The sequence below is a fragment of the Scophthalmus maximus genome, chromosome 2, assembly GCF_022379125.1.
Source record: "Scophthalmus maximus strain ysfricsl-2021 chromosome 2, ASM2237912v1, whole genome shotgun sequence".
In the NCBI taxonomy this organism is placed as follows: domain Eukaryota; kingdom Metazoa; phylum Chordata; class Actinopteri; order Pleuronectiformes; family Scophthalmidae; genus Scophthalmus; species Scophthalmus maximus.
The window spans coordinates 20,883,682-20,909,014 of NC_061516.1; the positions used below are offsets into that span (position 1 = coordinate 20,883,682).

Genomic DNA, 25,333 nt, shown 5'->3' on the forward strand with positions numbered 1-25,333 from the left:
AAGTCTCAAACAACTTTCAAAAATAAATAAATACAGAATACACATGAGTGCATATGTAATAATCCCCACCATGCCACACACAGTCTGCTAGAACATTTAGCATTATGGACATTTTGCCAAAACGCTTCTGTACCTTGACATAAGTGATATTTTGAATGTGGGACCAATACTGTTACTGAAGGCTCTACTGTGATATTGATGCCTCAGTGATGAACCTGAGTACCTCTTCCAGTATGCAACCCCCCTTCTTTCTTTCTTTTTTACGAGGAGCACTTGAACGCACCACCTGCTACAAACAGCTGTATCGAAGTTGCTCTCGGGAGCCGAGAGTCAAGTAAACAGACTCAGACCCGAGAGGTGTGGAGGACCTCGGTGGTCGCTGGTGATCTTGACCCCTTCTGGATCCGGGCATTGATTTCAGGTGGACGAAAGAAAAAATGTCCTACTTATAAGATTTCTCCTACTCTCCTTGGCTTCTTCACCAAAGCCAGTTCACAGTTTTGTGGCGCATCGGCATCCTTCTTCAAGTTTTGTGAATTCTACTGCGGAGTTACTTCTTTAATCTTTGCTGCGCAGCTGCAGCCATGCAGCAGGAGCTTCTGTTCAAAGTGCTGGTGATCGGGGACCTGGGAGTGGGCAAGACGTCCATCATCAAGAGATACGTCCATCAGATCTACTCGCAGCACTACCGCGCCACCATCGGGGTGGACTTCGCCCTGAAGGTGCTGAGGTGGGACAGCGACACTGTGATCCGGCTGCAGCTGTGGGACATAGCAGGTAATGAAACCATGCATGCATCAGTGAGAGGGTGGCAACGTAATGTCTGCATCAGTGTGTGAACAGGATAAAATAAAATTACTTTTTTAAAAAACTAATCTAAAATCCCAACTTAATTTGACGAGACAAAGATTGTTGCACTGAGCGATGTGAAACTCCCAGTGAAAGTGTGTCTGTGTGTGTGTGTGTGTGAACAGGATAAAATAAAATTACTTTTTTTTTTAAAACTGTAATGACTCTAAAATGCCAACTTAATTTGACGAGACCAAGATTGTTGCAGTGAGCGATGTGAAACTCCCAGTGAAAGTGTGTCTGTGTGTGTGTGTGTGTGTGTGTGTGTGTGTGTGTGTGTGTGTGTGTGTCTCTCCACTGGTCCCTCCCTGTCATTTGATGTCTGGTTGAGGAATGTCGATCTTGTGCCTGGCTGTGACTCAAGTGGCCCCATGCTCATAATATCACTCACATGACACACACGCACGCAACGCCCGCACGCACGCACACACACACACACGCACACACACGTCTTTACATAGAAACGTGTGTGTCTATGTCAATACCTCTCAGGACAGGAGCGTTACGGGAACATGACTCGTGTCTATTACCGGGAGGCGGTGGGAGCGCTTGTGGTGTTTGACGTGACGAGGGCCTCCACGTTCGACGCCGTGCTGAAGTGGAAGGATGACCTGGACTCCAAGGTCAGATGACAGAGTTGACCCAGCTGTGGTCTACACCTGAAAGAGAGGCCTTCTCTCTCTGAATAACAATCATGCTGTGGGCTACATAGTGGCCATAGACACTCAACACAGAGAAATGATAGCCTATTATTGACACTCAAACTGAACCAAGGTGTTTATTGGTTTCTTATTCAGGGAAATTGTGAAAATGTAGAATATTATATCTCTGCACTATCTATTCAAAACCAAATCACACATTCAGGCCATTCTATGTCACCTGCTTGTCCTATAACCAATACAATATTGTTTCCCACCATAACTATTTAATGAGCCTCTCCGGAAAACCATATGACGTCCGGCCTCTCATTTTTGAGGGGGGTTATGTGCTGGGTAGTTTCCACCGACCCAATTCATTTCTTTATTAATTGGTAATCTGGGTGGCATGACCTGACCCTTAATTTAGGGGGGAAAACACTGAGCTGCTTTGTTTGTTAGCTGCAGCAAAAGCAAAACGTCAATGTTATGATCGATCCGCTTCCTTCTGAGTAATTGGGAGTTTAACTCTCTGAAACGAACAATTCGACACGATAACCTCAGTCACTTTTTTTTACGTGAAAAGGCCACAAATCCCTCAAAGGGAAGATGGTCTGAAAGCCTTTTGAACCATCAGCCCCTTCGCCATGACGGGTGGGTCTTCGCGAAACCTTCGAACGTGGCCGTGCAGAGCAGTGAGAAACACTTCGGACACGGTCAGGTGGAATGTTTCACGCACTCATTTCTTTTTGAGCCCGCTGCATAGCAACATACCCATAGATTGATAGGACAAGGGTTGTCTTTTACATTCAATGTCCATATAGTTGAACCGTTGCCTAATAAAGAAAGTTATATGATGGTAGCATTTGCACAGCCATCACGTAACCCATCTTTCTTCTTTCCTAAGGTGACTCTGAACCACGGGAGGCCAGTTCCAGCTGTCCTGCTGGCCAACAAGTCAGACCACCTGGCCTCCCAGCAACCCAAACTCGACTCCTTCTGCAGGGAGAACGGCTTCGTTGGCTGGTTCGAGACCTCTGCAAAGGTGCATGTGACCAATCGGTGGCGATGACCGCTGCTCTTTGAACAAGTCAAACCACAGGGAAAGAAATTCTGAGCGCCGTGGTCATATTGTGTAAAGATCATTTGACATACAAGAGATTTCTATGCAAGTGTTGGCCAGAAAAATATAAAAGTTGAATTTACCTCAAGATGAAATGAATGCTTATGTGATGGAAAAGGGGTTTGACTCGGGGCAATAGACTATTTGGCACAGTGAAACAATAGCAAAGCAGAACTCCACTGTAAAAGCAAACGATTCCGAACAATTCCCGCGGGCGTTTCCGTTGCGGACACTAAAAGTTGGAGAACGCTGTTTGAAAAGCTGAGGAACGTCTGCAGTGTGGTGTGAATTCTCCCTCTGTTTTCTCTCTCCTCCCATCGGGAGCCCGTCTAATGAGTTACACACCAAAGTGCAAGTCAGCGACGGCGGTGTGGTCGGTGGACACCAGAGCTCAGCAGACGGGTCGGACAGATCAGCACACAGAGAATTAATGAGAGTTCATAACTATGTGTGACAATCTGGCTTCTCATTAGTTGGGTGTGTAGAGCCGGAGTGAAAAATAAAAATAGACAATAGAGTAAAAAGAAAAGTTCTGACAGTGATCAGAGCTACGCTACGTTAGCCATTCGTGAACAGTTGTGGATTCTCACCAGGCAAACAACACACTCTCTCACGTTCAGCTGGCCGACGTGGGATTATCAAAGGTTACGAGCGGGAAGAGACGAGGGTGGAGATCATTCACTCTGTGATTTCAAGGTATTAAAGCGAGACTTTTGACAGAGGAAATAACACAATACTCCCTTAGAATAGAAAAGTTGAAGCAATAAATCACATCTCTCACACACACAAGTTTCCTTCCAACAGCTTCTCATGGTCTAGTTTGACTGCATGTTGGTCTTCGGATAAACTGTACATATGTACATAGTTGCAAATCATTTTCATCGTATTGTTTCCTCCGACAAGTAGGTTATTTTTTCACCCCAGTCTGTTGTTTGTTTATTTGATCATTGGTTGGATTTCCACAGAACTTGAGCTCATCTCTTTACATCAATTTAGCAGACGCTTTTGTCCAAAGTGACTTACAATAAGTGCATGAAGATATTAACCCAAAAATTGCAAAGAATCATGCGAGTACCATTTTGGCATGGATCCGGACAAAGGGGCGGATCCAGGAAACATTGCGAAATGAGGGAATAGTCCATGGATCTTGAAGCAAGGGGACTGATATGTATAAGGATTGTGCAGTTTGCTGCGGCCTTATTGAATTTAAGTAGACTTTTGAGCTTTGCCAGAGATGAGCACTCTACTAAACGCCATTTTAGTTTGACAACATTAATCTTGATGTAAGTCATGTTGGCCATCATTTCTATTAGCTCACAGCGATCACCGTGACAACATGAATATGCCCTGCAAATCGAATGGGAATCCAACAAATAGCTGAAACCCAAAAATGTCAACCTCAAGGTACAAGGCACTACATGAAAGGAAGCCAGCAGGATTCAGCGCCTGAGCGTGTGAATTTGTGAATATGACAAATTGGACTGATGAACACACGCCGTGCCGTTCACAGAGCAGTGCCACTACTATGGATGAAAAGAAAGTAGACGATTTCTTCACAAGTGTGTCGTTTTTTTCGCCTCACAGGAAAACACAAACATAGAGGAGGCGGCGCGCTGCCTGGTCGAGCACATCCTGAACAACGAGGAGAGCCCGATGATCGAGCGAGAGCCCGGCTCGCTCGTCCTGTCTGGGTTCACCAACGCCACCAAGGGTCACCTCAACTGCTCGTCATGTGTGAAACAGTGACTCCCTGCCAGTTACAGACGAGCGTGAATTCTCGCAGCTGCGGGGCCGCGGCCACAGGCTGAGATGAGTTGGGCTCAGGGGCTGAAGGGAAAAATTCCATCTGCTGGAAGCCAACCGTGACATCTATCGCAGGAAAAAAACGTCAACGCAGTTGATAAGGTTTCGGACCCGGTTCCTGCAGATCCTTAGGAAGTCTAATAGGTTGTTATTTAAGGTTTAAGTTAAATATCTTTAATCATTGGAAATACTCAAAAATGTTAACTTTTTATTCTTTTTTTAATGTGGGTATAGATTACAACTTATATTTCGCAGATACGGAAAAAGTTTTTTTATTTATTCCTTTTTCAGGAACACAAATTGTACAGTCTTATTTAATATATATATTTATGTAAAATATAACGAAATATATTTAAAGGTCATTATAAGACATCGTGGTTTGCAGAATTGTATTTAGGGTGTGCAGCTCCTGCATCCTTCTCCTGCTCGATTTGAACGTATGTGACACTGTGACTGACATTTGGCTGAACTGACAGCTCCCAGTGATACCCCCCCCAACTCTTACATAACATGGACAAAACCCACCCAACATTTTGACATTTTTGTCTGCTGTGTGGACACAAAAAACATTAGACCATCTTCTTGCATTCTTTGTGCTTTTCCTCAGCTCACCTGTGAGTGAGAGAAATTCCATTTTAAATATATGAGGAGAGATAAATGGAGTTCTAAACATGTCTGTATAGTCCTGTATGTCATGCATATTGTTGACCCTGATATCTGCATTAAAATAACCTCTGGCACTGGCCGTACCAAGCAAAGGCTGTTTTTGGACCAGTTTAATCAAAATTGAAACATTTATGTATTTGGGACAATTATCAACGGGCAAGTTATTAAAAATCTTATTAGTTTATCGAAGTATATTTATACAGAAAGCTTCATTGTTCAGTATTCAGTTACACTTGAGCAGTGATGGCTTTGGCTTGAACTTAAAGCCGAGCCTTGTGCTTACAAAGATGATGCAAGTTTTTCACTTTTTTCATATAATGATCAAATACATTTTTTTATTAGACAGGCGGATTCAGAAAGTATTTAGTCCGCTTCACCTTCGGCACGTTTACTTTATAGATTTATTTTCAAATTGATCAAATTGCCATTTTGTTGCCCTCGAATCTTCCCTCTGTGATGCAAGTATTGATGTAGTTGCATCAGTAAGACGGAGACCGTAGATGTCTCAAGCAGAAGTATTTATTACAGGAGCTCGATATATTGAGGGGATTTCTGGTTCGTACAAAGATCAAAAAAGTGTCAGTGCACGATGTCCCAAGAACCCTCCCGTGTGTTTAACTCTCAGAATCGTGTTGTCATTAAAACAGATGGATTGGCTCCTTAGAATCAGGATGTTTAGACTATGACATCCAGAGACGGCGACCTGACCCGCCAAAGATACGATGACCTCGCACAGTCTCTTACACAAGAGAGCTTAGTAACACGGACGAGGACGTGGAATCTGATTGGCCTCCCTGGTGCCCCTCTCTCCACCTGAGTAAGAAGGTGATCGACAGACTGGCCTGTTGATGTCAAAGCATGTGTGTAAAGTGACTGACTGACTTTTCAACTAGAAATGTGAAGACATGACAACTGACAGACTTAAAGGCCCCCACCGACAAGAGACGCTAAACGACTGTAATAGACAAAACGTCCCCAAAGTGACGCAGAATGATCAAAAACAGAGACGCAATAATCCGGGGCTTCAGTTTCGTCTTGACACATTTTTACCCCTTTGTGCCCCCCCCCCCTTCAGAATCTGTGCCCCAGTTTGCATTTTTTCTTCCCTCGTGCTTTGAATTATTTGGTGTGTTCATAATCTCTGAGACGAGGTTTAACCGGTTCCACTCGGTTCATGCTCAGCGGGGAAATGACTTGGCGACCATGTGTGAACTGTCGGTTAACTAGCCCCCTACTGTATCTGCCATCACAAAGGTCGCACCGTCCATCTGCCCAAGATCACAGCCGTGTTTCATGGCTAACACTGTCTTAGGGCTAAGAGGATGCATCCTGTATATTTATAACGTCCCTGTTAATATGTGAAGACATTTTTTTCTTTCACACTGATCATGAACTGATGGACTGGAAAATCTCTGCTTTGCCTGCTGCGGAGGGAAAAAATCTCACAAGGCAGAAACAAACACGAATGTTGTGGAGATAATCGAGGGGAAGCAATTTAGCAGATCTGTCCGTTAAATTAACTGTGTAATTAGTTGATAAAACCTAAAGGCTTTTAGCAAATTGAGAAATTTTTCTTAAAATAGAGCAGCGGTGACGAAGTATGAACGACTCTACGAAGACTTTCAGTACCTCTCGGTCCTTTCGTGATATATAGCATTGTGTATTGTATATGTACGCGACGATCATTTCTATTCTAAGCTGAACGCAAACATCTTCAAAAGGTGAATGTTACCCTCTACATATGAATAACGTCATAGAGAACCCAACTCACCGTGTCACTGTTGGACCTTTGGTTGGTACGAGGCGTTTTTCTTCGACGCCAAAGTTCATTTCCTGTATGAGTCAAAGACACGATATGTGCTGCAGAGATCACAGAACTGCCCCTGTCGAGTCCGCCCCGAGTGCCTATTGATATTCCATGTTTTCAAATTAGGCCTCTGCTTCATGTTTTACTTCACTCCCTTTGATGTGGAATAGCCATGGCCTTGTAAATGCAGCACATTCTGGAGCCGCGTTCTCTGTGGAGCAAAAAAAATGTACTTATGACGCCATAAATAATACTGTACGACTGTATAACTTCAGCAGCATTCATGCAGGTTTCTCCGCACTGATCACACGTCAACATCCTCTCAGCTCAAATCAACACGTTTCCACCCTAAAAATCATCAAAGTCAGCCTCGACATGGATATGATTTGCATCTAATCGCTTAATCTGCAATCATTTTGATATACCTGTTCAGTCACTGTTTATATAGAAAGAATGCCTCACATTCCCCGTGTCCGGCTTCTCACTCTGAGAGGATTTGCTGATGATTTTCTCTCTTTTATATAATTGTAAACTACATATTTGGGGGGTTTTGGAGAAATATAATTTCAAACTGATCATCAATACGGAAAATAACATTTGCTACAGGCCTATAGAGACTAACGACCCCTATTCTAAGATTTACTCAAAAAGCAAGTTCCCCCTGAGCGATGTGTCTCATCTGTCTTCAAGGGAAACGCATCGAGGTGAGTGTCGGGATTGAATGTAATATAGAAAATCTGTTTACTACAAATTTTGCGTCTACATTGGAATATGCGTACATGGTTAAAATCCCCTCGGGCCCTTGTGAGCTGTGACAATGCCAATTATGAAGGATAAATGATAAGAAAAAAAGAAGACATTCAGCCGTCCCAACTGTCGGTTTGTGCAAGTGGCCTTGAAATTTGGATTTTTTTTTTTCTCTAACCTTTATAATTTTATGCAGTGATGCGGTATCTCCACAAATGCACATTACCAAACAGAGGAGGTCTCCCAGGACACTCCATCGCTCCGAAAGCCATCTTCAGACTCATCTTCAGTACTGACTTAACCGCGACTTGTCATTTAGACGCAGACTGGGGGAAAGTTGTTGGAACTAAATGAGTCAAACTTGAACCTTCCTGTCACAAGAAGTGTAACCACACGGGGACAGACGCAGGGACGGAGGAGGGCTGCTGTAGTGAAAACACCTTCAGGCTGACTGTATCCAACAGCAGATGAGTGATCATGAGACAGTGCTGAAGCGATGCGCACGGGTCGGGATGTGTCCACATGTCATTGGACGGCAGCAGGTGAGGCTCGGGGAGAGTTTGCGGTGAGGTGACGGACCAGCTGACGCACTCCCCTGTTCCCCTTCTGCCTCAGAGAAACCCGGGGCAGCCTTCTGCTTTAAGATGCCCTCCCCCGGACCCGACAAGTGGCCCAATCGCCCTCCTTTCTCGGTCACCTGATCCATGTTCTGCCATTTTACGCACACACAAGTTTGACTGATGGGAGGAGAGAGAGGAGGGGGGGGGGGGGGGAGAAAAACGGAATTGGCCTATCGGTAGCCTGAACACACACAGACATACACCCCTTTGATAAGGAAGACGAGAGAGACGGGAGAGAGAAAAAAAAAAAAGAGTGGTAGAAGGAATCGAACCGGCTGAGGTTATAGGCGCCGTGTGGATCCGACGGGTGTTTGCGCTGCGATCCAAGAGGAGGAGAGGAGGAGAACAACGCGACGGACAATGCTGCTTCACATCGCCTCTGAACAAACCCAGTGTCCCGCCGCGGGAGGGGGGGATGCCGCATAGATTCGATCACAATCACCGGTAGTCGGTCGCGGTCGTTTTCTGTCGGATTCCGCCCTCGTGCACAGGCGCAGCATCACGCGACACCGGCGCCACCTCGCCCTCGGCACTGGCTACTTCAGGGATGCATCACTGTACATTGTCTCGCGTCGCTACGCTGTTCTGATGCAGACTCCTCCGATTGTACGCGGATTTTTCTTTTAGTTTTTTTTTTTTTTTTTTTTTTACATAGGTTCATATTGAATAATTTTATTTTTTCTGCAGCTGGATCATCCGGATGCCCTCGACTGAATAATCGAATGGTTCCCTGGATGCGAGCGTCTCATGTTTGATTTGGCCGCCGCATGAATTCTCCCACCGGATCCTCGTCGGTGAACGCTGCTGCTGTCCTCCTCCTCCTCCTCCTCCACCTCCTCCTCCTCCTCCTCCTCCTGCTCAGACGGCCGATCCTCGCAGAGGGCACTACCCTCCTCCCTGCCGCTAAAGACATTTTGATCGTCCTCCTCCCCGCTTCCCCCCAGCCGGACTCCACCATCACCACCACCTCCTCCTCCTCCTCCTCCACCACCACCACCACCTCCTCCTCCTCCTCCTCCACCACCACCACCTCCTCCTCCTCCTCCTCCTCCGGAACATGTCGGGACAGTCTTTGACGGACCGGATCGCCGCCGCGCAGCACAGCATGACCGGCTCCGCGATCAGCAAAGCCGTGTGCAAGGCCACGACGCACGAAGTCAGCGGACCCAAGAAGAAACACCTTGACTGTAGGTTAAACATGCCATCGGTGCTTCACGGTAGTGTACGCGGAGCCTTGCATGCGCATATACGTCAAGCTGCCAGCATCTTCCCTCACAAAGGGTGGCTTGTATAAACAGCATCTTATTATTCTCTCCCCCCCCCCCCCCCCCCCCTCTTTTTTTTCTCTCTCTCTCTCTCTCCATCCGGCCCAGTTATGTTTGCAGCCTCTTCAATTAGTCACCATTTCATTCCCCCTTTTCAATTCAAATGTGATTTTACGCAGCGACAGCATATACTTGTTCAACGTGTCCTGCCATTAAATGCGACCAGTAGACGTTCAACCGAGCTCAAAGAGGTGTGTGGGGGGGGGGGGGGCAAACAGCCGGGCACTTATCTGTGCATGTCATTCAGGGGGAATATAGGCCACTCTGGTATGTGGCTAATCATACTGCAACCAGCCGCTTCACAGTGTACAGGCCTATCCATTATTAACGCCAGTATCAGCAGCAGCAGCACCATTATCCTCTGGAGACACTTCATGTGTAGCATCCTTCGTGCAGCATCACTCACATGTTCTGCTCATTTTTTTTTTTTTGGGGGGGGGGGGGGGGGCGTCTCACATCCCAAGTTCACTGTGATGTCCTCTGCTGCATTATTGTCATAAATGAATTGTGTCAGTCCGTGAGGTTGCCGAAGGCAGAGAGTCACACTCTGTGTGTGTGTACTGTAGCTGTGCCGGTGGGTGTATACAGACAGTGATTCTTTATCTCATCACATCCTGCTAATTACCTGCAGCGATTATATACACAGGGAGAAAGGAGGACTCCCTCACATGCAGATTTTTTTTTACCAGTGATTATTAGGTTAGGTGGCTTCTCTGCCTCACTATAATTACTTGACGCGATCGATAGAGAGCACGGCCAATCAATGGTGCTGCCGGTCTGACTCGCAGGCAGGCAAGTGAGTCCAGACAGACACACAGACAGACTGGCAAAGAGCAGGACGGCTAATCAAGGGGAAATGTGCATAAATCAGTCAGAGAGAAACAAACTAAGGCAGGTAGCCAGACAGCCCGAGAGTCGAGTCATCCAGCTCCACACCCGTCCAGTCGGCCGGCAAGTTTGGCAGTGGATCAGTCGGCTATGTCCACATGCAGCAAGGGGACACTGGGGATTCTCGGACATCCTCACAAGATGTGCCACTGGGTTGCTTCAATGCAATATGTCTAAATCAGTGGCTGTATCACTTCACCAGAGTTAAAAAGGCCACTGAAGTTTAAAAAAAGAAAAAAACACCCTGTGGGAGGGGGGGGGGTCTTCTGAAAGGTCGGAATGCAAGCTCATTCCTGAGGGGGAAAAGCCATTTAGCGAGTTGAATTGCAACACATGGGTAATCACTGCTGCTTTTATTTCACATTAATCTCCTTATCTCGATGGTGACCACTGCTAATGGCTAATTATTAAGGTTTTCAGTGGTATCACGGCCGTTTGAGAGGCTTGTGTCGCCTCATCCTCAATGGGAACAGCATGGGAACACCCCTGGTACAGCAACTGCAGGATTTTCTAGAAAACACTTGACTCCTGACCTAATTCCTGCAGAAAATCAAGACAGTTGATGATTCCTAACGAGTTATTGTGCACCAAAGACAGATAATAATAAGTGCACCAAGAACTTATTGCGAATGCAAATAGTAAAAGGTCGTCCACCCTTCTCACCCGCCGTGAGTCAGAGTTTCTCGGAAACTAGTGAATGTCAGTCAACTCGAGGGCGAGAGCCGATGAATTCTGAAAATAGCAGCGGCGCATTTGCAAGACAAATTTTCATTTAACTAATTGGAGGTGAAGCGGTTCATACCACCACTCTCAAGGACATTGAAACAACAAAACATGCAGTTGTACATTTTCATGAGAGATGTATTTTTCTTTCTGTGCCCGAAATCTAATTGTTTCAATTTAACCTGTCTCAGCAGCATTAATAAATGTAGATTTGTCCTAGAAAATGGAAAATATACCTTAGAAAAATGCTTAACTTATTTGCATTGACTTATGGCAGCTGCTGGAACAGAGGTCCCATGAAAACACAACTGCAGCGGCAAAGCTCATTATGCAGTCCTCACATTGTTTCATCCATATTCATAAAAATTTACCAAAGTTCCCTTTATAAAGTAATTGCTTAAAAGACTTTACCTGCAGCCCTTCGGTCCGCTCAATGACCCGTGTCTTCTGTCAAGTCATAGGGCCAAGGGCAATGTAGAATATTGCTGAAATATAAAATAAGCAAAAATATTAATTAGATTGTCCTCATGTGAACATGAAGTGAGCCATGTCACATACTGTTAAAAAGGCTCTGTTGGATTGATAGTGTAGTCAACTGTCAAAATGCCAACATGATTTTGAATGAATGAACAAATGATTTTTTTTATTGCCGGAACAGAAGTCAAAGGTTCCGGTTACTGGCAAAGTAAGTGGGATTTAAAATCATCCCGGGCAGCGATTCAGGATCGGTTCACCTCTTCTGAGAGGTTTGATGAATACAGACAACATTTCAAAATATGTTTAAAATATACTCAACTCTGTTATTGATCCATCCTCTCAAGGTACTGAAAAGAAAAGATGAATTGCTGTACCATTCCTCTGAATACAAAACATGATAAATCAAAAGCAATGCTGGCCGTTGAAGCCAGTCAGAGAGAGCATGTCCATGTTTTTTTTTTACCCCATAGTGTCATGACCTTGACAGACTGGTCGGTGACATAAATGGCCAATGTTGATAATTTACTACCCGTAGCCAATGATCAGCATGACACAGAGTAATGGGATTTCACATTCACTAGGCAATATTCTGCATGGCTGAGATACTAGCGGGCGGCAATAGAAACCAGATTTATCTGCTGAAGAATAGTAATCAGGCCCAAGATGACCTTCTGCCCTGAAAGGACAGTCAGCTGTGTTATATAGCATAAACTCTTTTTTGGTCATGTTGTCATGGCTGCAACAGCAATATATTGCACATGTTTGCAAAAGAGACTAAATGTATTGATAGTAATCCAGAGCCCGTTTATGCCCCTTTACTCAAATTAAGCAAAAGAAGAAACCGTGAAGAGGTTGAAATGAGTCTCTCGCAGTCTGACGTGACGGGAACACTCAAACTGAACGAGCATTACTGAATAACCCGACACTTTTATCACCATATCTTTTGTTTGTGTCACTACAATAACCTAATCTTACAATTCTGTTTTCAGGTCCTGGTAATTGCTCACTTAATCTGAAGCCAAGGTTTTAAAAGATCTTGAATAAAGTTTATATCACATTTTTACAGTTAGTCTCTTTATGAGGGGAAATCTCTCTAGTCGTGCATACTTTAAAACACTGGTCTCACATTTCATCCTAACCAGCATTACAAATGTCCTGAATTTAATTTGATGACCACCAATGTTATCAGCTCATTCCTTGTATAAATGTTTGCACGCTGATATCCTAAAGCTTACTTGTATTTATGTTATTGATGTGGACTGCTGCTTATCAATAATCCCAGCTGGCAATCACACAGTCAATACTTCATTACATCCACACACCGTTTGAAGAATAAATGCTAGCTGATGAATTATCACACAAAGGTGGATGCTACATGGTAAACTGAGTGAAGCACACTTATTTAGGTGCAGTTGTGCAAGTTATATATCCGCTTTGCAAACACTCACCTAAAAGTAAACATTCTCATTGAACCTGCAATAAGTGATTTAACGCTCCAACACAGACAGTTGATGCAGCCAACTTGTTAACAAATGGTATTGAACATCCTGCATCATCATCAGTGGAGTTATGTGTTTGAAGACTTGATGAATTAAGTTTAAACTGAAAATAGCTGAGACTCCATTAAAGCTGAAGATAACTCCAGATTCAGGTCATAAATCTCTGTAGGTCCTTTGCTACGAGTGCCCCCTTTTCACATTGTCACATAGTTTTTTATAACATTGTCATTGATAACTTATTCATCAATACTATGTTGATAAACTAGATATCGGTTATAGCTTCTTTAAACAAGCTGTGCTCACGACTCTGTGGGGATCACACAAAGTGGTGCTAAACTCTGACATTAGCATGCTAACATGCTTTATTTTGTGAAGGTTCCGGTCACAAAAATACAACGTACAAAATTTGTCAATTTTGCAGTATAAGTAGATATCAGTATCTACACTGAGATAGACAATATTACATGTTGCTGAGCATTCAAACAGAAAATAAATATAATATTGTAGCTGACATGTGAGACTGTCAATTAGTTTGCTCTTAATTAGCCTAACCAAAGCCTTCCATAGTTGTTTATAGACAAAACAATAAAAAAACACAATTTTAACCTTTGAAGGCACCAGAGCAAATAAAGTTGGAAGATCACCAGTCTTTAAGGTTCATCCTCTGTGTACCATGAATGTCTCTGCATCCATCCATCCATCCAGTAGTTGTTAAGATATGTCAGACTGGACCAGGACTGTAATCCATAGAGCTATGTCGCTAGCATGGGGGGAAAAGTGTGTGACATGTTCACCTTACCTAGTGTGTTTGTGTGTGTTGACTTTTGACAGGTAGCATTAATTATTTGGAATCAATATGGTCCCAGTAATTATTGAGCCAAAAGGAAATTTAAAAACAAACCATTAGCGATGTGTAAAGCATGACTGAACGCCACCATTACCATGCACCATTGTGATATTAATGCTCCGAGATTTAATTAGGAGAAGGGACTTTGGAAAATACAAATTCCTCGGACTTAAAATTATTGATATATTTTGGTTGTTCCAGGGTTTCTAACCATTGTTATGTACAGGCCAAGATTTACAGTGGTCAGATGTGCATTGTGCCATTTTATTGTTAGCATTGCTCTATATAATAATAATAATAATAATAATAATACATTTCATCTATATAGCACTTTTCATTGCTAAAAGTAATCTCAAATGGATATTTATTCAAAATGTGTTTGTTTGGGAATCATTTTCATTAATATTTGGCCATAAATCAGGAGACCAAACATCATGATGTTAACGCTGTAGATAGTCCGACTGCAAATTCATGGCAGACAAATTAGTCAACGTAAACTATAATCTATATATATATGTGTATATATATGTATATATATATATTTATTTATTTTTTTACAGTTATTGCTGCTTGTACTATCGTCCCTTAAGTTTTTATGCATAGATATAACATAAAGTAAAGATGAACGGGATGAAAACTTTGGTGCCTATGCTTTGGATGCCTTTAACATTCATTAAACATTTAACCGTGGTATCAGCTGGGACTTTTATGGCCGAAAAAAACATCACGCAGCTTTCAAATAAACCCTCATAAACTCTGATCCAGTGAAAGAAACCAAGGATTTGCCCAAGACATAATATTTTTGAATACAAGTTCTCCCTCCCCTTGGCTGCATCAGGGCCCTTTTTCTTTTACCCCCTTTACATGTCATGTAATGTTGTCAAATTTAAGTAAAATTGCTTCTCATTTTGATTCTTTACATGATTCAGTTTTTTTTCTTGCTTTGTTCCAATGGTTTTTTACTAGATGAGATATGTGGTTTATAGCCATGTTAGCTGGGATCGTGTTCCTCTGCTCTACTGCTGACAACATTGTGTTCTTTTTTAAATCTAAACAGGGATTTTCAGTGTTGAACAGTGTGATAAATGTAATCGGTTTATTCTTGAAAAGAACACAAACTCGCTGTACCTTACAACACACATAACAAGAGGCAAGAGTTTGTACCATCTAAACCGTGGTTCTCTTACTTGGGAGTCTGTGTATTTTTGAGATTAAACAAATGCCAAACATACTTCACATTTTGATCTTTAGCCAAAATCCTTAAGGAATTTAGGGCATTGTATTTACGATCTGCCCCAGTTTAACACGTACTGCCGAATCCTTCCGGTTCACTGAGGGCTTTCGCTGAAATGAGCCACAAATGTGACTTTAAGTCACACAAACATTGCCTCAGAGGGCAGAGCGTACTGCTGAATTCTGAATCACCTAATATCTGTATTTAACTATTTTAGGGGATATGACAAATACTGGAAACGTATTTCCCTGCCAATAAAAGACATTATCCTGTTTTTAATTTAAAATCACATCACACACACTTTGCCATTTGTCGTACCAGTGGATCTGACACACAGCAGACCCCTGAGCCGTTCTTCCTTTTGAAATTGTTCAATATTTGCTTTCAACAGGCAATTTACACCCGAGATGTGAATCTCAAAGGGTAAATGTTAGGGTCAAGTCAGCTCCAGTCCATTACCACTCACAAAGATGCTCTAGATGAAAATTCACACTCAATATTCATCATCAGCCTGTTCTTTCGACACCAGTCTATTCGTTTCATTTATGAATTATGCATCCTTTGAGTTGATTGTGCTGGGATGGGATTGACCTTGTCATGTAACTTTCCATCTTGTGAGTTGATATTTTGTTGACGTGTTGGTGGAGTGGGTAGGTAGCACTCTCGAGCCAGGATATCAATTTTTTTTTAATACAGTATCCCCGGTTCTGATTCATCTGTCTATATAGTTGCTGCCATTAAATGACCATTTGCCCATTGATTCGTGTGCAGATGTCAAAATTAATGTGCCGGTCGATACGACTTCATTCATTGATTCATAATTAACCCAAACAATGAGCTCTCTAAGGTTTTAATGATTATTTTGGGCATGTTGCTGGCTCTTTTATTCACAGTGACTTAATATAAGTGAACAGGCAGAAATTGAGGCCAGGGCCTGTAGTGAAAATCTAACCTGCTGGTCACAAACCCTTGATCCACTTATCTTTTTATCTTCTTCAGACCTGATCCACTGCACCAATGAGATGAACGTCAGCATCCCCCACCTGGCAGACACGCTACTGGAGCGCACAGCCAGCAACAGCTGGATAGTGGTTTTCAAAGCGCTCATCACCACACACCACCTCATGATGTACGGCAACGAGGTGAGCTGAACACATGTATGGAAGGCCAGAAAGGCCAAAAAATTCCAGTATCAAAACTGTTTTCCAGTGACCAACAGTAAAACAAGCTCTGCTGGAAAACCATTTTCTGGTACATTTTTAAGGTTTTAAAATTGGTCACAGCAATAATAATATAGAAATATTTTTTCCAAGCACATTCACTCAGGTTTTTTAAGTCAAATTGATACAAACTTTCCTTCAGTGGGCAACAGTTCTGTTTTGCGAATGGGAAACTTTGAAAGGTCACAAATCTACAGTGCTCTGATAAAAATACAAATAAAATTCAGATTAGCAGTGCTCTTTCATTCATTCTTGCTTATTTGCTATCATAATTCTTTGTGTTCCGCTTCATTTTGGATTGGCTTACACAATTATAAAGTTCATTACCCTCACATTTAAAGTTTTAAGGTGAACAGGGATAAGCATTTATACCTAGATGTCTGTTTTTAGTTAGCAGCAACTATGGTAGGCTGAAAAATATTAGTTTACATGTCAACTATTCAATTAGCGGATGGACGGAAAATAAATTACATTACATTACATTCATTTAGCTGACGCTTTTGACCAAAGTGACTTACTATAACCAATTTTAATGATTGTAAATTGAATATCAAATGAAACAGGTGAATTATATACGTTGCTGGGAACGTATATAAATATTTTTGTCCTTCAATTTTTTTATAAACAAAATTTATTCATCAATCGTGAAAATAATCAATAGATTGATCAATGACCCCCAACCAACCCCTGACCCACAAATACAGTATGACAGAGAGATAGTTATATGGACCTTTGCCAGTCGTCTATAGCTCGAGTTATTGATCTGTCCAGAGACTGACATTTTGCTCACCAGGTTGTCGTAATTTCTCTCTGACTCTTGCGGTGAGTTTCTTTGAAGCCTTATCTTCCACGTGTCCAACAAGGACCGATGAGGTATCCCACTGACATTTCAATGACCGGTGTGGCAAATTGCCTCACTCCTCCGCTCGCACTGCAGGAGCAACAAGCAAAACATCAAACATGTTAAATGATCAGCACCTCAGGCTGCTGCAGCGATTACTTTGTGCACGACGACCCACTCAGAGTCTGCGATCAGCAAAGCTTTTAGTGACACACGCAGTGACATGGTTGTTTGAAGCTTTGTCAGGGACAAACTGGCTTTGTGCCTGATCTGGCATTTTCCACCTGACCGCAAAAACAATGTTGTGTAGAGCACCATGACTTGGTGTCTTTATTTCCTTAATGTGATGTATTTCCTTTTAAAACAGGACGCTGGAGGGTAATTATTGATTACTCTAGGCCAATGGCTTATCAGTTAAGGAAAGAACAGCTTTTTACTAATAAAAAGGGGGCATATTGTAGCTTTATTTTTTTAATGTTCAGGCAGGATGAACCGAAGCTCATTTGGAACGAAGGTAAAGTATATATGTTCTGGTTGACCAATGTGGAGGTGCCTGAACCCTGTATTCTCTGGAATGGCCAGCAGAGGATGACTCAAAGGTTGGAAAAAAAGTCTGTTTCTATAGAAGTCTGAGGAAATGACTCTACTTCTCACTTGATTTATAACATCAGTAAATATTTTCCTGAGGAGCTTATGGTCTCAATCGCCAGTTTGATAAAGAACAGTGCATGGTTGCAGGTGTAGGTGGCCACGCGTTGGACGAGCTCTAAATCACCCCTTCCAACTTGTCTGGTTCCGAGTTGATTAACTGTAAGACTCTGGGTGTTGAGGAGCATGTGATTTGTCATTTTAGCGGCAAACTCCACTTTCACCGGCTGCATCGAGCCCACTTTTCTAGGAAATCATAATGTCAATTTCATTACTTTAAGTCAACAAACGCAGCCACTGTGAAACACTTGTGAAGCTGCCACTCTACAAATGAACTCTTCAGTTTGCGAGTCACACACACACGCCGCCAGTGTGCCTGTGTAGAAATTTCCTTGATACTGTCAGTGAGCCGCAGCAGATAAGACACTAACTCTTCCCTCGGTTCTCTCCTTTCTTTTCCCATCAGAGATTGATGCAGTACCTTGCCTCCAGAAACACGCTCTTCAACCTCAACAACTTTCTAGATAAGGCTGCACTACAAGGTGATTTAATGCCATTTTGCTGTTTGTAAACTAGACGGGGCTGTACGTCTCACAAAATGACTTTGTGTCACACTCTCTCTGGCTTTGTAACACTATCAATGCGCCTGTTTCAAAAAGGAAAGCCACATTCCAAGATTGCAAAGCTACGGACAAATGTGCTTTCTGTTACAAGAGGTTTTTGAAAATAGAAATAAATAAATATATGCTCAGTGCCTTCGTAATTGAATATGTTAAGGTGAAAAAAAATGAATAAACAAATACATCTCAAGGTAAAATGGAGCAAGATGGCCCTGATGAAAACATTGGCAGATTGCTTATAAAGAAGATATGAAAAGGATCATGGTTTCTTTATCTGAATTTGGCAAAAGTGAACAGTCTAACTAACTGCGGCGCCCCCTCTCTGCCGCCCCAGGGTACAACATGTCAACTTTCATCAGACGCTACAGTCGCTACCTGAACGAAAAAGCCATGTCTTACAGATTAGCAGCCGTGGACTTCACCAAGATGAAGAGAGGGTAACAAACACACACACTGGTGACATACATGTCACTCTCACACAAGGGCATTGTTGGTCATTTTAACCAAAAAAGTATGTGAATATTACTATATGTTCTTCAACTGAGGACAGTTGGAACAACAGTTTTTTTATTTGCTGCGTTGATTAAATGTAAATGGCAAATGGGGAAAAAGAGTTCCAGATATTATCCAGAGTTCTTGTCTGAAAACACCTATTAAGTATATGACCTGAACCAGTAATGTCCACCTATACCAAATAAGGATCCAGTGGCCTGTGAGTGTTTTGAACGGAGCATGGGTCCTTTTGTTTATAACTTCACCTCTTTAACTTGTAGGAGTAGAATGTGTTTCAATTTCCACTCAATTCTGTATCATTTCTTCTTTTCTTCTATTAAGTCTTTTTAATTTCTGTGTGTGCGTTGCATTTGTGTTTGTGCACCCGTGTCCCTGTGTGTTACCAGAGCTGACGGTGTGATGCGCACCATGAACACGGAGAAGCTGATTAAGACTCTGCCTGTCATTCAGAACCAGCTGGACGCACTACTGGATTTCCAGGTAAACACGCGTGTGACTGCATCTAAAAGACTGCGGCGTGTCGCCGAGCTACTCGATCTGATCTTTTCCGTCCTTCTGTATTTCCTCCAGCCTAACTCCAACGAGCTGACCAACGGGGTGATCAACACGGCCTTCATGTTGCTCTTCAAAGACTCCATACGGTTGTTTGCTGCTTATAACGAAGGGGTCATCAACATGCTGGGTAATCCACACACACCAGAGCTCATTCCCTGTTGAGGCCATGCTGGACTTATGGAGTAAATGTCCCTCTGATGTCGAGATCACAAGACTGTGACTCCGCTCAACCCTTCTTTAGGGGGAAATCAATATTTCCCTCTGCTGTCTCTCAAAGTTCAATCAAAGATCATCTTCTTTTCGCCCATTAATTATTAAGCCAGTGAGGGGGAACGGACCATCAGACTCTTGGAAGTTCATTAAATGATTCATTGCTTAATTGACGCAATCTTTATAGCAAACGGGACAGAATTTATTTCATCACGGGATGGCACATCAGGACAAGGCCTTATAAAATAATCATCGAGCATCTCAGTGAGCTAAAATACATAATGATGAAGTGTTTGTTGCAGACGGACAAGTTGAAGTGTACGTTTCCCGCATTTTTGTGAATAAACAGCAACGCTCTTTACACACAGAGAAATACTTTGACATGAAGAAGAACCAGTGCAAAGAAGCTCTGGAGATCTACAAGACCTTCCTCAACAGGATGACCAAACTGTCCGAGTTTCTCAAAGTGGCAGAGGTAATGTCTGTTTGTCCGACCGGTCCTCCTCTTCCTCTGAGGAGGAGGAGGAAGCACAAAGTTACGCACCACTGGAGAGGGGTGGGAATATCTGTCTGGAGCAAAAACTCAACGGTCTCCTCTCCTCTTGTTCTTTTCACACACACATATGTAAATGTCCTTTTCTGATTATAACCTGCAGCAGAAATCTAATACGACCTGTTGAGATTTGCGCCAGACGTCTGTTGCCCTTTGGGTTCTGATTTACGGTCGATGTTTCCCAATCTGAAATTGACCATAGATCAGCGTCCCGGGGCTTCTTCTTCTTCTCCTCCCTATTCTTCCAAGTCTTTTTAAAAAAAAAAAATTAAAAAATGTCTGCATATAGATTTTCTCCCGTTCCTGTCACTCTCTTGCCCTGACCTGGGGAGGGAGTTTTCTCCAAGACAGTGATTAACGGCTTGAGTTTTAGCTTATCAGAGAGCCAATCACGTAGAGCTTCCAGCTCATGGACCCCTCGCGTGCTGCCTGTTCACATGCCTGCACTGCATGCCCAAGCAAGCTCTTCTTTCACTATCTCTGTCTCCTCTTCCTCTTATTTGATTTCCTCCCTTTTTCTTTAAAAAAAAAAGAATAACATTTGTTTTTTTTCCTTTTTAATGGCTGTTATTAACAGTTGCTAGGCTTCACAGTGAATATCACCAGTTTTATCCCGTGCGCCACCTTCCGAGGCTTTCTCACTGCTTGGTTTCGTTCCCATTTGAAAGAAGGTTTGGGGTGCAACCGCTCGATCCAAAGAGAAAAAAAACAACAACAACAACAACAACAACAACAGACTAACGTTGACTTTAAGGACCCATTCATTTTACCTGTCTAACAATGTGTGCGTTTGTCTGTTTGTGTCGTCATCTGTGTCCCTCCCTTCTCCGTCTGTTCAAAGTCAACATTAGTTGAGTGTCTTCCTTTTGGATGTGTCGTACCTCACACAGTCATGTGACCTGTTGTCTGCCCTCTCTGCCCTGCCTGTTCAGTCAGTCGATGTGTGCTCAGCATTCATTTCAAACCAGTCTCCAGATCTCAGTGTGCGTACGTGTGTGTACTTATAAGTGTGTGTGTGTGTGTGTGTGTGTGTGTGTGTGTGTGTGTGTGTGTGCGCGCGTGTGCGTGTACATATACTGTATTTATAGGTGTTTGTATGCGTGTGCATGTGCCCTCCTCCCCTCTTCCTCTGTTGTCTTTTATTTGTTTTCCTTTCCAGCCACTGCATGAAGTAATGAATGCTTGGGTTTGATTCTTCTTTCTCCCTCCTCCTCCTCCTCCTCCTCCTCCTCCTCCTCTTCCTCCTTCACATGCCTCTTCCCTTTTTTTACTCTGTCTGTTGGTTTTTTTTTTCGGTTTACTCCTTGTTTTGTTATTACATTGGGTTTATTTTTTATTTTGCCTCCCTCCTCCCTCCCCTACCCCCCCTCCTCCTCCTTTTTTGTGACACAGCGAGTTGGGATAGATCAGGGCGACAGCCCCGATCTCACACAGGTCAGTCCACATCTCATCTCAATCAGTCAATCAACCAGTCAGTCAACCAGTATTTAAATCCGTCAAGTCAATCCCATAATGCTTCATTCTAAACGCTCCCGTTCCCTACTCACCCTACAGACCTCTGCCTTTACTGCAGCTGCCCCGTCCTCCTCCTCTCTTCTTCACTCTCCTTAACTCCTTCGCTTTGTCTCCTTTTCTTTCTAAAATAGAGAGGAAAGAATAAATGAAGACCTGCAAATATAGCCTTGAAGCTTTTTTTCCCCACACAATTTTTAAGCATTAGTGCAGGAATTTCATTTTTTTTCTTCTTCTATCTGAATCTTTGCAGAACAAATTTGATTCTGAGGTAAGATTTTAAGACTTTCAAAGCAGCATTTATGAAGAAGACTAAACTTTTTATCGTCTATTTTTTTTTCTATTTGAGCCCCATTGACCGGTATGTGTCTGAATTTGTCCTTCAGTCGTTCTGACATTTTCCCAGTTTAAATAATAATCAAAGCTCGTCTCTAGATTCAAAGGCTTATCAAGTAAATAAGTCAGCACAGCCTCATGAAATACAGCCCACATGAGCAGTGTTCAAATCATTTCCCCGGTGAAAAAAAGATAACGTCCCTTTGCATTAGCTGTGGGGAGAGCAGCGAATGGTTTTTATTAAATAGGTTTCTGCAAATATGACTTGGATAGGTGTACATAATGCCATCATAAGCACTGCAAATCATGCTAAAGGCTTCAAATTCAACTTATCCTTTTTAGCGGACACACAATTGGATGTTGGCAATAACACGAATCAGGTCCAAAAAAACATTGAGACGGGTTGACGTATTAAATTAATGTCGTGTTTGTAGTGCTTATGAAGACCTTATATGCCCTTATTCAACAACATAGTAGCCCATGCCTATACTGAGCCCTAGATATGTGTCTGTTTTACTTTTAAACTTGTAGCATATTCTAGATTTCTCTGAAGAAGGATATCCAGAATTTCGCATTTTACTCTCTTTCCCCCTTAAAATAAGTATATGAGAAATCTTTTCTTTGCTTGTTGTGTTTGCCTTGTGTTCTCTGGCGCTGAAATGTGAGACTCTGGGTGAAAACCGTGGCATCACATGTTGTCAAAATGAACCCATCCATCCTTTTTGTTTTCCAATAAAAAAAAGGGCTGGCCAGCTGCTCAATGTGCATACCGGGTTTTTCACCAGATGTTTACATTTCACTGAGTTAACCTCCTTGGCTTCCAAAAAAACCAGATGGTCCCTTTGATTAGTTGCTGCCCAATCTCCAAACTGAATCACAAGAGCGCTACGTTAATCTGACTTTCGACCTAAAGTGGAATCCGTGGGTTAACTCTTAATTTCTTGGGATTGTGATTTTCTTTTTTGTGTACGGGTGTGTAAGTGTGTCATGAGAGCGTCTGTGCACTGCTGGCGTCTGCATGGGCTCGTTAGATGGTTCAGACACGTGTGCTTGTTGTGTTTCTCCTCTGGAGCCCTGCAGCGACGATGCTCTAATCTGTCCTGACCCGTCAGTCCCGCTGTGGACTCGCTTGCATGATCCAGGGCCTGACGTGTGCATGCTGGTCAACCAAACCCGATGAAACCAAATGCAAAGATAAAAAAAAAGAGCTGTCGTAGAATAGATGACGAATCCCCACGGTGATGTCTTAATTTTGCTGCTGCTTTGTGTGTTTGCGCGTATCTAAGTGTGTGGAATACAATGAGGAGGTGACGAGAGGGGAGTGAGAGAGAGCGATGTGACCCGCTTTGTCTGCTTGGCTGTGGTTCTAATATTACCCCCCTCCCCGCCCCCCCGCCCCCCCTCCCGCTCTCAGGCCCCTAGCTCTCTCCTGGAGGCTCTGGAGCAGCATCTAGCCTCTCTGGAGGGCAGGAAGCTCAAGGACCTCTCCGTGGCCAGCAGGTACGACCAGATCAGAAAGATGCTCCTCAGATTTGCTGCTAATGTGCCACATCATCCGGAAACTTAGAGGACTCATCTTCCCCTCCTGCTGTTACGACAGTGTCATCCTACCCCATCCTGCTTCACTCATCACCCTCTTTCTTCAACAAAAACTAACACACATAACCCATTCTAATAATAGGTCTTCCCACAGCCAACCTCTCTGAGCTCAATTGTAAGTCCTTCACTCGCATCACAGCCTCAATAGCACAGGATGTCACTCGCCCACTCAACTGCCTCTTCACACATGACGCAGCCATAGCGGCACTTAATAACACATCCTGCCGCTAATCCAGCGCGGGCCATTATACTCTCCGTCAATGTTTCGGCTTCATGAGATGACCTGGTTTATCATTGTTGCTGTCCAGTGATGTTTACTATAAGTTATACCCAGAGGGTGAATCCCTGGGACTTCTCCGATGCCATCATGAGGTTCACATTTGTGGATCTGTGCAGTGTCTCGACTACTATTGGATAGACTTCAATTCACTTCAGTGCAGACTTTCTTTCGTTTCTTTTTTTGAACTTTAATGACATTTCATCTATTGCAGCTATAAAGTCGAAAATTGTCCATGAATTTGATTCACCAGTGATTTGGGTTTTTTGTTTTTCCACACCGAGCAGTGGAGCCTCACAAATTGTGGCTTTGTCTTGTAAAAAAAAAAAGTTAAGGTTACAAAGCACAATAAAGTGCAACTCGATAAAAAAAGGGCATTGACAAACAAAACAAAGCAAACTGTCTAAATCCTGCAGGCTTGGCAAAAATGTGTATGTGTGTGTATTTCTCCCCCTAAGATCCAGCACCTTATCCAGTGCAGTGTCCTCTCTGTCCAGCACTGGGATCTCTCTCAGCCGTATGGACGACAAGACAGAGGACAACAGACACAAGGCGAGACATTTTTGGAACATTTTAAAAACAACATCCACACACATGTACAATGTAGATGTAACAGCTAATATGACATGTAAACAGTAGTGTGCGAGTAAACACAAAAAAAGTACAAGCCTTTTTTCAGCCTCCACACTGTTGCGGGAGTTGAATGAACAAGTGCGTTAATCCTGCTGCAAGGCGAAATACAATGTCTGCCTCAGGCTGTTTGCCCACAGCGTAAACAAGCTGCACCGAGAAACAGAAGTGAACTCACTATCTAGATAACTTTCCGCAGAGAAAAAGTGGAAGTATTTATTGTAACCACGCTACTTAGTATGAGAGATGACTGGTACCTTTTTCGACAAGTTCGATCATGTTCTTCTGATGCTTTCCACACAGGACGACGGTCATAAGGTGATCGACCTTCAGACGCCCACTGTGTCGCCCGGCACCCAGTCAGTAGGAAGTGCCAACAGCAGCGGAGGGGCCACGGATCTCTTCTCCAACTCACCCATCGTACCCATCAACAACCAGTGAGTCTGACGTCCCACACAGCGTTAACACTGAGGAAAATGTCTCTTGTTAGTGCTTCAACAAGAGACCCCCTTTGTTTTTCTGTTTACTGTGAATCCCATTATGTAAAATAAATCTGTAGGGTTACATAAAAATAAT

General features: G+C 43.1%; 2 protein-coding genes and 1 long non-coding RNA gene across 5 annotated transcripts in view; 2 read left to right on the forward strand and 1 right to left on the reverse strand.

Annotated features, from left to right (window-relative positions):
* The first annotated feature begins 58 nt into the window (after positions 1–58).
* On the forward strand, positions 59–5,154 carry rab38c (RAB38c, member of RAS oncogene family). Its single transcript, XM_035625052.2, has 4 exons — positions 59–777; positions 1,342–1,472; positions 2,392–2,529; positions 4,192–5,154. Exons 1-4 carry the CDS (start codon positions 585–587, stop codon positions 4,351–4,353), a joined length of 624 nt encoding a protein of 207 aa, XP_035480945.1. The 5' UTR covers positions 59–584; the 3' UTR covers positions 4,354–5,154.
* Positions 630–22,042, reverse strand: LOC124849424. 2 transcript variants are annotated; one of them, XR_007029836.1, is made up of 6 exons: positions 21,951–22,042; positions 17,254–17,394; positions 11,598–11,671; positions 6,848–7,094; positions 1,335–1,508; positions 630–761 (listed from the first exon to the last, which is right to left on the reverse strand). It is a non-coding gene; the product is annotated as an uncharacterized LOC124849424 (long non-coding RNA). The 2 variants fall into 2 exon arrangements; XR_007029837.1 differs by having other exon boundaries at positions 1,335–1,521.
* Positions 8,437–25,333, forward strand: part of LOC118300552 (phosphatidylinositol-binding clathrin assembly protein) — a 23,428-nt gene continuing 6,531 nt past the window's right edge. Inside the window, exons 1-12 of one of the 2 annotated variants that reach the window (XM_035625049.2) lie at positions 8,437–8,856; positions 8,938–9,437; positions 16,243–16,385; positions 18,419–18,494; positions 18,907–19,009; positions 19,472–19,565; positions 19,656–19,767; positions 20,219–20,325; positions 21,796–21,837; positions 23,666–23,751; positions 24,586–24,679; positions 25,061–25,194. In XM_035625049.2, coding sequence (XP_035480942.1) covers positions 9,308–9,437; positions 16,243–16,385; positions 18,419–18,494; positions 18,907–19,009; positions 19,472–19,565; positions 19,656–19,767; positions 20,219–20,325; positions 21,796–21,837; positions 23,666–23,751; positions 24,586–24,679; positions 25,061–25,194 — 1,121 coding nt within the window. In that variant the 5' untranslated portion in view covers positions 8,437–8,856; positions 8,938–9,307. Of the gene's footprint in view, positions 9,438–16,242; positions 16,386–18,418; positions 18,495–18,906; positions 19,010–19,471; positions 19,566–19,655; positions 19,768–20,218; positions 20,326–21,795; positions 21,838–23,665; positions 23,752–24,585; positions 24,680–25,060; positions 25,195–25,333 lie in introns of both variants that reach the window. The other variant, XM_035625050.2, reaches the window with a different exon arrangement.

Bases quoted from the DNA above. Each gene is read 5' to 3' on its own strand.
- rab38c (XM_035625052.2), top strand. From the start codon at position 585: ATGCAGCAGGAGCTTCTGTTCAAAGTGCTGGTGATCGGGGACCTGGGA. The intron at 778-1,341 runs GTAATGAAACCA...AATACCTCTCAG, and splicing joins GCAGCTGTGGGACATAGCAG to GACAGGAGCGTTACGGGAAC. The intron at 2,530-4,191 runs GTGCATGTGACC...TTCGCCTCACAG, and splicing joins GGTTCGAGACCTCTGCAAAG to GAAAACACAAACATAGAGGA.